The 12,552-nt window shown below is 46.7% G+C and overlaps 1 protein-coding gene across 1 annotated transcript; it reads right to left on the reverse strand.

Annotated features, from left to right (window-relative positions):
- Positions 1 to 642: 642 nt before the first annotated feature.
- OCM (oncomodulin) lies at positions 643 to 6,248 on the reverse strand. The gene is made up of 4 exons (XM_028845177.2): positions 6,188 to 6,248; positions 4,492 to 4,624; positions 2,754 to 2,863; positions 643 to 668 (listed from the first exon to the last, which is right to left on the reverse strand). Exons 1-4 carry the CDS (start codon positions 6,246 to 6,248, stop codon positions 643 to 645), a joined length of 330 nt encoding a protein of 109 aa, XP_028701010.1.
- Positions 6,249 to 12,552: the final 6,304 nt, after the last annotated feature.

Consider the following 12,552-nt stretch of genomic DNA (forward strand, 5'->3'; position numbering starts at 1 on the left):
AGGACAACAGCTTGAACTCGGAAGGCAGAGGTTGAAGTGAGCCAAGATTGAGCCACTGCACTCCAGCCTGGGTGACAGAGTGAGACTCCGTCTCAAAAAAAAAAAAAGAGTGATTTTATGCTGGCTAAAATCCCTTTCTATTAATTTCAGTGTCAGAAGATTTGCTGAGAAAAATCCTAGCATGACAATGGCATTTATTTGTAACTTTAAAGAAACAACCAAAAAAATCCTCCAAAACCTGATTTCCTTGTTTGCTCAAGTGTAACACCAGCATGGCCCGCTTCAGGCTTGATGGGACCAGAAATCTGATGAAAAACCCTTGGTCCCAGCTTGCTTGAGTGTGGTGCTGAGAAAAAAACACGCCCACACATCAGCAGATGATGAGAAGCCTGTCTTTATTGGGTGATTTTTAGAGGCATTGCCAGTTGGGGGAAGGGGGCTTACAGAAGTCGTCAGGGCACATCCACCACCGAGAACGTCGTGAGTGACTCATGACCTCGCTGAAACGATTAGCAAACTGCAGAAGGTTTCCAGGGAAATTAACAAATTAAGTAGGGGTAGGATGTGGGGTTCCCCATTCCCAGGGCTTTGGAATCCTTCCAGGTGATCATTCCTTTCTCTCTTTTCTGCAGACACGGGCTTTTAAGAGTGCACCATTTCCTGGAATTCTAGAACAGAAGAGGTGAGAACAGGGTCAGTGGAGGTGGCTTGGTTCTTTACAGACATGCTGTGGCCAATGAGAATTCCAAAGAGGGAAGGAAGTGAAGAAAATTGTCAGATGATGGGCATGGCCCCCTTGGAGGGGACAAAAGAAAGAAAAACCGGCTGGGTACAGTGGCTCACGCCTGTAATCCCAGCACTTTGGGAGGCCGAGGCAGGTGGATCATTGGGTCATGAGATTGAAACCATCCTGGCCAAAATGGTGAAACCCTGTCTCTACTAAAATACAAAACTTAGCTGGGCGTGGTGGCGCACACCTGTAATCCAAGCTGCTTGGGAGGCTAAGGCAGGAGAATCGCTTGAACCCGGGAGACGGAGGTTGCAGTGAGCTGAGATCGTGCCATTGCACTCCAGCCTGGACGACAGAGCCAGACTCTATCTCAAAAAAAGGAGAGGGGAGAGGAGAGGAGACCTGGGTGTCAATGACTATATCTCGAGGGAGTCCACAGGGTTCCCTTTCTCTGAATAATCTTATTTAACAAACATCTTCAGCTTTGCAATAGAGGCCTTTGAATTAGAACTTGTCAAGCCCATCACTTCTATTCGTTCATTTTGAATGAATGAATGAATTCAGTGTAATTACCTGTGACCATCTGTGAACATTTAACTTATCGTCTGGTCAATTTCAGACAGAAAGGGGAGGTTTTCTTTCTCTATTCTGTAGCTGGGTATTGCATTTTTAGGATATATTTGATAGGGTGGGACTTTGAACTGACTCTCCTCCAGTGAACCTACCTCCAAAAGTTTCTGTTACTAAAAGAAGGATAATAGTAATAATAACAAGGTATGGACGTTACAGATTGATATAAAAAACTGGGGATTTGCTTTATATTTATTGATAAGCTTTGTTTATTTGGAAATCTTTCATGGTTATGTTTATCTCTTTTTTTTTTTTTTTGAGACAGAGTTTCGCTCTTGTTGCTCAGGCTGGAGTGCAATGGTATGATCTTGGCTCACTGCAACCTCCATCTCTTGGGTTCAAGCGATTCTCCTGCCTCAGCCTCCCGAGTAGCTGGAATTACAGACGCCCACCACCACGCACGGCTAATTTTTTATATTTTTAATAGAGATGGAGTTTCACCATGTTGTTCAGTCTGGTCTTGAACTCCTGACTTCAGGGGATCTGCCCGCCTTGGCCTCCCAAAATGCTGGGATTACAGGCTTGAGCCACCATGCCCAGCCCGTGGTTATGTTTAAATAAGTCAATCCCCCCCTTACCTAATCTGTTTTTATGAGCTATCTATCTGCATTAACTCCCGTGTAGTAAGTGATAGTGGTATAATTTTGAACAGGTTTTTTTTTTTTTGTTTTTTGTTTTTTAAATAAGCATCTAATGTAGCAGTTTTAAATTTCAAATTGGCACCACCAGAAGGACCACCATACGTTCTGCTGAGTTGGCAGGCACAAAGTAGCTCAAAAGCACGCTAGCAACGTGACAAAAGCAAGTGAAAATAGTCCTACAGCTGTGCTAGGGTATGCTAAAGCTCAAACCTAGGATTCTGCCTACGGAAGATGCAATAAATGAGGTTGGCTTATTTGTTCTCAGTTTAATATTATCCACTTGGCGGGCTAATGTCCAATAAAACATATTTGTCCAAACCCTTGAAAACAAAGAGGCCTTCCTACGCACACCAATGGACTCTGGTCTGAAGACGTAAATCTTCCCCTTATTCTGAGGGGTTCAAACCCCACTGGTGGAAATTCCTTGTGCTATATGCAGGTGCATTATGGCATCTTGCGAATAACTGGCCAGGTGGCTAGCTAGTCCTCTAGTCAGGTGAAGGATATTTTGCAGCTCCTAGACAATGACCAGTGTGACCAGCTTCTACAGCACCTGCCGAGCATTATGCCAGGGTTTTTACACACATCATTTGCATCCTTACTTTAGTCCCATTTTACAGATGAGAAGACTGAGGCTCGTTAAGGTTAAAAAAGGGAGATTTTAAGCCACATCGGTTGGATCTCACAGCCCAAGCTCTCACGGATGCTTCCTGAGCTAGAGTGTTTTATGCTACGTATAGGCGCGGACATACCCTCTGCTCCAATTTTTCCATCTCCATCATTATCCGCAGCAGCCATCAAGGACTTGGTTTCTGACTCGGTCAGTTCTCTGGCACCACTCTCAAACTTCTGGAGGAAAAACCTACAGGAGAATAAAGATCCATGGGGATTTTCTGAAAGATCATGCATCTCTGTGTTTACACTTGTGTTTTTCCTTTAAGTAAATCATCTGTTTCCAGCACTTGCAATAATTAGCCAAGGTCTTAGCAAGCAGAGGTTTCCTTAAGCTGTAGAAACCAATGGTGGGCATTTCATTTTTAAGGGTTTTTTTTTTGTTTTGGTTTGGTTTTTGGGTTTTTCTTGAGACAGGGTCTTGCTCTGTTACCCAGGCTGGAAGGCAGTGACACCATCATGGCTCACTGCAGCCTCAACTTCCTGGGCTCAATGAATCCTTCTGCCTCAACCTCCCAAGGAGCTGGGACGACAGGTGCTCCCCACCATGCCCCACTAACATTTTGTTTGTTTGTTTGTTTTTTGAGACAGAGTCTCGCTCTGTTATCCAGGCTGGAGTGCAGTGGCCTGATCTCAGCTCACTGCAAGCTCCACCTCCTGGGCTTACGCCATTCTCCTGCCTCAGCCTCCCGACTAGCTGGGACTACAGGCGCCCTCCACCACGTCCGGCTAGTGGTTTTTTTTTTTTTTTTTTTTTTTTTTTTTTTTTTGTATTTTTTAGTAGAGACGGGGTTTCACCGTGTTAGCCAGGATGGTCTCGATCTCCTGACCTCGTGATCCGCCCGTCTCGGCCTCCCAAAGTGCTGGGATTACAGGCTTGAGCCACCACGCCCGGCCAACATTTGTATTTTTTTGTAGAGACAAGGTTTTGTCATGTTGCCCAGACTGGTCTTGAACTCCTGGGCTCACTCAAGTAATCCGCCCACCTCAGCCTCCCAAAGGGCTGGAATTGTAAGTGTGAGCCACAGTGCCTGGCCCATTTTTAAGCTTTTAGTGTTTTAAATTTTTATTTATTTATTTATTTGAGACAGAGTCTCTCTCTGTCACTCAGGCTGGAGTGCAGCTGCACGATCTCGGCTCACTGTAACCTCTGCCTCCTGATTTCAAGTGATTCTTGTGCTTCAGTCTTCTGAGTAGCTGGAATTACAGGCGTGAGCCACCACGTTTAGCCAAAGTTTTAGTTTTTTAAAGTCCATTTGCCATAGGAAATCCCTTACACCAAAGAATCTTTGCGGCAGCGTGTGGTAGCTTACACCTGTAATCCCAGCACTTTGGGAGGCCAAGGCAGGAGGATCACTTGAAGCCAGGAGTTTGAGACCAGCCTGGGCAACATGGTGAAACCCCATCTCTACTCAAAATACGAAAATTAGCTGGACGTGGTGGCATGCACCTGTAATCCCAGCTACTTGGGAGACTGAGGCATGAGAATCACTTGAACTTGGAAGGCGGAGGCTGCAGGGAGCTGAGATCATCCCACTGCACTCCAGCCTGGGTGACAGAGCGAGACCCTGTCTCAAAAAAAAAAAAAAAAAAAAAAAGAAAAGAATCTTTGCACCTGCAGTCTTCACTGCCCGTGTTGAGGGCTTTGCCTGGGTAGATGTGTGGTCAACTGACTCATGTCCTTTACTTTAATGATGCTTGGCTGAATGACCAACACTGAGGCTGGCCATTGAAGAAATACTCAGCATCCTGGCCCCCATTGCACCCCAGGGCCACCCAGCAGTGCTGGGTACCAGACAGACTCAGGACAAAGCTTACTTAAGCTCCTCTTCATCCAGGTACCCGCTCTGGTCGTTGTCTATGAACCGGAAAACGTCCTTCACCTGACTGGCTGACATCTTGGAGAGGCCTGACGTCTGGAAGAATTTTTGGGGTTCAAAAGTGTCTGGGTCTGAAGAACAGAGAATGGGTTATTCTGACACTCATTGGATCACATTCTATACTGGGGCCAAGGTAGTGAAAACACAGATGATTAAAAGTACTTCAACAATATCCCTGAGCTACGGGGATGCTCAACTGGTTCAAGATTTTGGAACAGCCGAGATTTGATGGCTCTGTGATGGCATCCCATGTCCCCTCTGCCCCAGCCTTCCCTCCTCCACTTGGTTTTGTCCATTTCCCTTTTCCCTCCTCCTCTCCTCTGTGCCTCCGCCTCCCCCTGGCCCACTTCACAGGCTGTGTAGCCGAGCCCCCCACATCCCTGGTCTAATTGGTAGGGGGAAATGCAATCACTGGATTTCAACAGGCTAAACAGCCTTTGGTGATTTCTTTCTCTCTTTTTTTCTTTTCTTTCTTTTTTTTTTTTGAGACAGAGTCTCACTCTGTCACCCAGGCTGGAGTGCAGTGGCATGATCTCGGCTCACTGCAATCTCTGCCTCCCGAGTTCAAGTGATTCTCCTGCCTCAGCCTCCTGAGTAGCTGGCATTACAGGCGTGCACCCCCATGCCCAGCTCATTTTTGTATTTTGGATGGAGACAGGGTTTTGCCATGCTGGCCAGATTGGTCCTGAACTCCTGACCTCAAGTGATCCACTGGCCTTGGCCTCTGGAAGTGCTGGGATTACAGGTGTGAGCACCACACCTGGCCCTTCAGTGATTTCTTGCTTTCATGTTTTGTAGGTTTCTTTTGTCTTACAGAAGTGTAATTGTGTGCTCAGATCCCAGATCTCTATAATTTTAGTTATCTAATAAATAGTAGTTTTCTTCTCCAATTCCATGAACTTTTCAGCCAAGCTCTTATTTATTTATTTATTTATTTATTTATTTATTTATTTAGAGACAGAGTTTCACTCTGTTGTCCAGGCTGGAGTGCAGTGTAGTGATCATAGCTCACCACAGCCTCAACCTCCTGGGCTTGAGTGATCCTCCTACCTCAGTCTCCTGAGTAGCTGGGACCACGGGCGCATGCCATCATGCCCTGCTAGTTTTTATTTTTATTTTTATTTTGTAGAGATGGAGCCTTGCTATGTTGCCCAGGCTGGTCTCAAACTCCTGGGCTCAAACAGTCCTCTCACCTTGGCCTCCAAAAAGTGTTGGGATTACAGATGTGAGCCACCATGCCTGGTCTACATTTTTTTTTTTTTTTTTTTGGAGACAGAGTCTTGCTCTGTCTCCCAGGCTGGAGGGCAGTGGTGCGATCTCAGCTCACTGCAACCTCCGCCTCCCGGGTTCAAGCAATTCTCTGCCTCAGCCTTCCAAGTAGCTGGGATCACAGGTACCCACCACCACGCCCAGCTAATTTTTTTGTATTTTTAGTAGAGATGGGGTTTCACCATCTTGGCCAGGCTGGTCTCGAACTCCTGAATTTGTGATCCACCCGCCTCGGCATCCCAAAGTGCTGGGATTACAGGTGTGAGCCACTGCATCTGGCTGCCTGGCCTATATTTGATTTTGTGTTGCTTTGCTGAAGGTGCAAAGCTGTGAAGAAATCCCATCCCGCCCCACGTCCCCTCTACCTTGGCATTCCTGGAGGGCTGCTGCAATGTCCTCAGCACTGAGCACGTCCGTGATGCTCATTTTCTACCTACTCACGCAGAACAAACGAGATGTGATAAGCCAGAAGCAGGGACGTGCACATCCAGGGGAAACACATCTCAGGCCCACTGAAACTGCCTGTGTGTCTAGATTTTTTTTTTCAATTGAAATGGAGTCTGACTCTGTTGCCCAGGCTGGAGTGCAGTGGCACCATCTTGGCTCACTGCAAACTCCACCTCCTGGGCTCAAGTGATTCTCCTGCTTCAGCCTTCCGAGTAGCTGGGATGACAGGTGCTCACTATCACGCCTGGCTAATTTTTGTGTTTTTAGTAGAGACGGGGTTTCGCCATGTCGGCCAGGCTGGTCTTGAGCTCCTGACCTCAGGTGATCTGCCTACCTCGGCCTCACAAGTTGCTGGGATTACGGGCATAAGCCACCGAGCCAGGCCTGTCTAGAATTTTTAAAATGTGATAAGCATGGTTTTGTATTAAGTGACGGGACAAAATATCCAAATTAAAACCAGATACCAAAAAGACCCCAGCCCTTTTTATCTCAGAACCTTCTTTTGAATATATGCCAGAAATGAAAAAAAAAATACATGACCTAAAGAAGGATTCAATTGTTTTCTTATAAAAATTATACTGACATAATCAGTCATTTCCACAGGCAGCTACAAACCATGCTACAAATGCACTGGCATTTTCCTACACCAGCCCGAGAGATGCAATGTTGCAATTTCCACGGGGGAAGGGATACAGTTTGGCCGCTTGCAGACATTCTGCGGAAGAAGGCCTGCTATCTGTCCTGAAAGGCGGAAGCAGATGGAGGAAAAGCCCGTCTCCCAGAGACTAAAATCCTTCCAGGTGTCAAAGCCATGGGAAAAGAGGAGTCTAAGCACCTAAGCCTAATACGAATGCACGCAGTGAAGAAGAGTCTGGGGTCTGGTGGGCCCACCAGTTACTCACCGTTTTAGGTTCCCCCCCAGGAAGAATCAGGAAAAAGAGCTGAAGGAGCAAAACAACAGATGGGCTTTTGCTACCTTGCTGACCTACCTTATATAGGCTAGAAAAAGTGATAGTTACAACCTCTTAGATTTCCATTTCAAGGATCAAGTGGATGTAGCTCAAATGTCTTGTCTTACTCATGAAACCTCCTTTTTTTTTTTTCTATTTATATCTCAAGGGAATGTGGGCGGGAACAAACAACAAACCTCAACATACCTTAACTAAGGTCTCAATTCTGCCAATGAACTCTGTTGGCAAAGTGTGGAGAAGGTTCTAGATGCCTGATAAGGTGGAGATGGCCTGAACTAAGACAAACACATACAGGGGTGCTCCGTAAGCTGAAAAGGCTCCCCAGATGTTAGCAGGTACCGTTTGAGGCAGGCCTGTTTTCAGCTTTGGGATCTATGGGTGTGTAAGGCTGACCTCAGTCTGGAGTTGACAGACTCAAAGCCATTGTCACCAAGCGCACACACAGGACTCGTCCGGCACAGGAGATGGGGCTAAGTGATGTGATTTTCCTACAAATGTCTTGACTGACATTTCCCAGCTATACCATAAATTGCACACACTCAAAAGGCAAAAAGGAGGAAATCAAGCCATCATTCCCAACCCACAAAACTAACATGTTTGGAAAAAAATATTCTGAGGCTGAGGCCAGGACTAGACAACTCAAGATTTTGTTTCTGTTGTGACGGGGTCTTGCTCTGTTGCCCAGGCTGGAGTGCAGTGGTACGATCTCAGCTCACTGCAGCCTTGACCTCCCAGGCTCAAGGGATCCTCCCACCTCAGTCTCCCAAGTAACTGGTACTACAGGCACACACCACCATGCCGGGCTAAATTTTTTTTTTTTTTTGAGACAGAGGCTCGCGCTGTCACCCAGGCTGGAGTGCAGTGGCCAGATCTCAGCTCACTGCAAGTTCCGCCTCCCGGGTTCACGCCATTCTCCTGCCTCAGCCTCCCGAGTAGCTGGGACTACAGGCGCCCGCCACCTCGCCCGGCTAGTTTTTTGTATTTTTTAGTAGAGACGGGGTTTCACCGTGTTAACCAGGATGGTCTCGATCTCCCGACCTCGTGATCCGCCCGTCTTGGCCTCCCAAAGTGCTGGGATTACAGGCTTGAGCCACCGCGCCCGGCCTAAATTTTTTAATATACATTTTTTTTTTTTTGAGAGACAGGGTTTTGCCACATTGCCCAGGCTGGTCTCGAACTCCTGGGCTCAAGTAATTCTCCCATCTCAGCCTCCCAAAGTGCTGGGATTACAGGTGTGAACCACCGCGCCTGGCCTTTTTTTTTTTCTTTTTAAATTTTCAGCAAACATTTATTGAGCCTTTATATGGCCAGCACTGTGCCAGGCTCTTCTTTTTAATTATTGTGGTAAAAACCACATTCCATAAAATATATAATCTTAACCATTTGTAAGTGTATGTATTGTACAATAGTGTTAACTCTTGGTGCATTGTTGAACGAGAGATCTCTATAATTTATTCAGCCCGAAAAACGGAAACTCTGTATCCACTGAACTGCTACCACTCCCCTGTTCCCCCACCTCCCAGCTCGTGGTAAACATCATTGTATTTTCTACTTCTAAGAGTTTGACTACTGGCCCACACCTGTAATCCCAGCAGTTTGGGAGGCTGAGGCAGGCAAATCACGAGGTCAGGAGTTCGAGACCAGCCTGACCAATATGGTGAAACCCCATCTCTACTAAAAATACAAAAATTAGCTGGGTGCGGTAGCCTGTAATCCCAGCTACTTGGGAGGCTGAGGCAGGAGAATCACTTGAATCTGGGAGGCGGAGGTTGCAGTGAGCTGAGATCGCACCACTGCACTCCAGCCTGTGTGACAGAGCGAGACTTTGCCTCAAAAAAAAAAAAAAAAAAAAAAAAAAATTTAAGAGTTTGACTGCTTTATCTAGGGACATCATATAAGTGGAATCATATAGTATTTGTCTTTTTCAGACTGGCTTATTTCACTGAGTATAATGTCCTCAAGTTTCATCCATGTTGTGGCATGTGTCAGGATCTCCTTTTTTTTTTTTTTTTTTTTTTTGAGACGGAGTCTTCCTCTGTCACCCAGGCTGGAGTGCAGAGGTGTGATGTCGGCTCACTACAACCTCCACCTCCCGGGTTCAAGCGATTCTCCTGCCTCAGCCTCCCGAGTAGCTGGGATTACAGGCACATACTACCACACCCGGCTAAATGTATTTTTAGTAGAGATGGGGGTTTCACCATTTTGACCAGGCTGGTGTCGAACTCCTGACCTCAAGTGATCCACCTGCCTCGGCCTCCCAAAGTGCTGGGATTAAAGGTGTGAGCCGTCGCGCCTGGCCTAGGATCTCCTTTTTAAAAGCTGATTCATGTTTTGTGTTTTTTTGTTTTTCATTTTTATTTTTATTTGTTTTTGAGATGGAGTTTTGCTCTTCAGGCTGGAGTGCAGTAGTGTGATCTCAGCTCATTGCAGCCTTGACCTCCTGGGCTCAGACAATCCTCCTAGCTCAGCCTCCCGGGAGGCTGGGACTACAGGCACACACCACCACACCTGGCTAATTTTTTGTATTTTTTTTGGTAGAAATGGGGGCCTCACGATGTTGCCCAGGCTGATCTCAAACTCCTGGACTCAAGCGACCCACCCTGCTCGGCTTCTCAAAGTGCTGGGATTACAGGCGTGAGTCACTGTGCCCAGCCTCAAGTTTTTAAAAAGTGCAAAAATAGATCCCATGTCGCAATCAGAAACATACAGTGGCTTGGAAGCAGACCTTTGAGGCCAGGTGCGGTGGCTCACGCCTGTAATCCCAGCACTTTGAGAGGCCAAGGCAGGTGGATCACCTGAGGTTGGGAGTTCGAGACCAGCCTAACCAACATGCAGAAACCCCGTCTCTACTAAAAATGTAAAATTAGCCAGGCGTGGTGGCGCATGCCTGTAATCTCAGCTACTCGAGAGGCTGAGGCAGGAGAATGGCTTGAACCAGGGAGGTGGAGGTTGCGGTGAGCCGAGATCATGCCACTGCACTCCAGCCTGGGCAACAAGAGTGAAACTCCATATCAAAAAAAAAAAAAAAAAAAAAGAAGTAGACAATTCAGGATACCTAGAGCAGGACCTCAGACTGTTTCCTTAGTAAAACAGTGGGCATCTTCACTTTGCCCCAAATATATCCTCCTACAAGGATGGTATGCACCCTAGTGTCATCAGTGAACAGTTTCTCTCAGGGATACCTGCAGCCTCTCTTAAACGACCAAACCTCCAGCCGGCACCCTATCTCTCTTGTCCACATTTTATTCCCCAGTGCCTAGCCCAGGACTGACCTAGATTTAGGTGCTCAGCAGTTATTTGATGAATGAATAAATAAAAATAGCAAAAATAAGTTGAAAATATGATTTCCAGGCCGGGCGCAGTGGCTCAAGCCTGTAATCCCAGCACTTTGGGAGGCCGAGACGGGCAGATCACGAGGTCAGGAGATCGAGACCATCCTGGCTAACACAGTGAAACCCCGTCTCTACTAAAAATACAAAAACTTAGCCGGGCGAGGTGGCAGGCGCCTGTAGTCCCAGCTACTCGGGAGGCTGAGGCAGGAGAATGGCGTGAACCCGGGAGGCGGAGCTTGCAGTGAGCTGAGATCCGGCCACTGCACTCCAGCCTGGGTGACAGAGCGAGACTCCGTCTCAAAAAAAAAAAAAAAAGAAAATATGATTTCCAACCAGCATCACCTCGCCCAGACCCTTAAAGAAGTTTCTGAAGATTGGGTGGTGGCTCATGCCTGTAATCTCAGCACTTTGGGAGATCAAGGTGGGAGGATTGCTTGAGCCCAGGAGTTCAAGACTAGCCTGGACAACATGACAAGGCCCTGTCTCTACAATAAAATAATAATCATAAACCAGCCCCAGCTGGGTGTGGTGGCTCACGCCTGTAATCCCAGCACTTTGGGAGGCCAAGGCTGCTGGATCACCTGGGGTCAGGAGTTCGAGACCAGCCTGGCCAACATGGTGAAACCCCGTCTCTACTAAAAATACAAAATTAGCCGGGCATGGTGGTGCACGCCTGTAATACCAGCTACTCCAGAGGCTGAGGCAGGAGGATCACTTAGAACCCGGGAGGCAGAGGTTGCAGTGAGCTGAGATCATGCCACTGCCCTCTAGCCTGGATGACAGAGCGAGACTCTGTCTCGGGAAAAAAAAAAAAAAAAAAAAAAATTAGCTAGGCATGGTGGTGCACGCCTGTGGTGCCAGCTGCTCAGGAGGCTGAGGTGGGAAGATGGATTGAGGCCGGGAAGTAAAGGCTGCTGCAAGTTACAATTGCACCACTGCACACCAGCCTGGGCGACACAGCGAGACCTTGTCTCAAAAAAAAAAAAAAAAAAGAAAGTTTCTGAAAATAAGTCTTAAGAGTTTTGAATTAGGTTTCTGACATTAAGTTGCCATAGAAACTAGCTAAGCCCTTTCTTTTTCTTGGGAGTGTTTACAATTGTCCACAGAGATACAACATTTTTAAAAAATCTGCTCATTTAAATCAAAGTAGCATATGGGTTAAGCCAAGATACTTTTTCTGTTCATGCTATTTTTCTGATAGAAAATAAAGATACCAGAGACCAGGCCAGGAGTGGTGGCTCACGCCTGTAATCCCAGCACTCTGGGAGGTCGAGATGGGAAGATTGCTCGGGCCCAGGAATTCGAGACCAGCCAGGGTGATGTATTGAGACTCTCATCTCTATAGAAAAATACTATATTTATTTAAATTTTAAAAAGATAACATATTCACTGAACATGTTTTCTGAATCAATGAGGCACTTAAGATGATAACTTGAATTCCAGTATGTGCAATCTGAGCATCAAATATTGATTCAGGCCAGGCACGGTGGCTCACGCCTGTAATCCCAGCACTTTGGGAGGCTGAGGTGGGCGGATCACCTTAGGTCAGGAGTTCGAGCCCAGTCTGGCCAACACGGCGAAACCCCGTTTCTACTAAAAATACAAAAAAATTATCTGGGCATGGAAGCAGGCAGTCCAAACTACTTGGGAGGCTGGGGCAGGAGAATCGCTTGAACCCGGGAGGTGGAGGTTGCAGTGAGCCAAGATCGCACCACTAAATTCCAGCCTGGGTGACAGAGCGAGACTCCGTCTCAAAAAAAAAAAAAAATTGATTCACACAAAGAGACAATATTGTATAATTCCACTAATATGAGGTACCTAGAATATTCAAATCGACAGAGACAGACAGAATGGTGGTTAGCAGGGCTGGGGGGAGGGGTAATGGGAGTGAGTGTTTAATGGGGACAGAGTTTCAGATTGGGAAGATGAGAAAGTTCTGGAGATGGATGGTGGTGACGGTTGCACAATGTGAATATATTT

This window comes from Macaca mulatta, chromosome 3 (genome assembly GCF_049350105.2).
Source record: "Macaca mulatta isolate MMU2019108-1 chromosome 3, T2T-MMU8v2.0, whole genome shotgun sequence".
NCBI lineage: Eukaryota > Metazoa > Chordata > Mammalia > Primates > Cercopithecidae > Macaca > Macaca mulatta.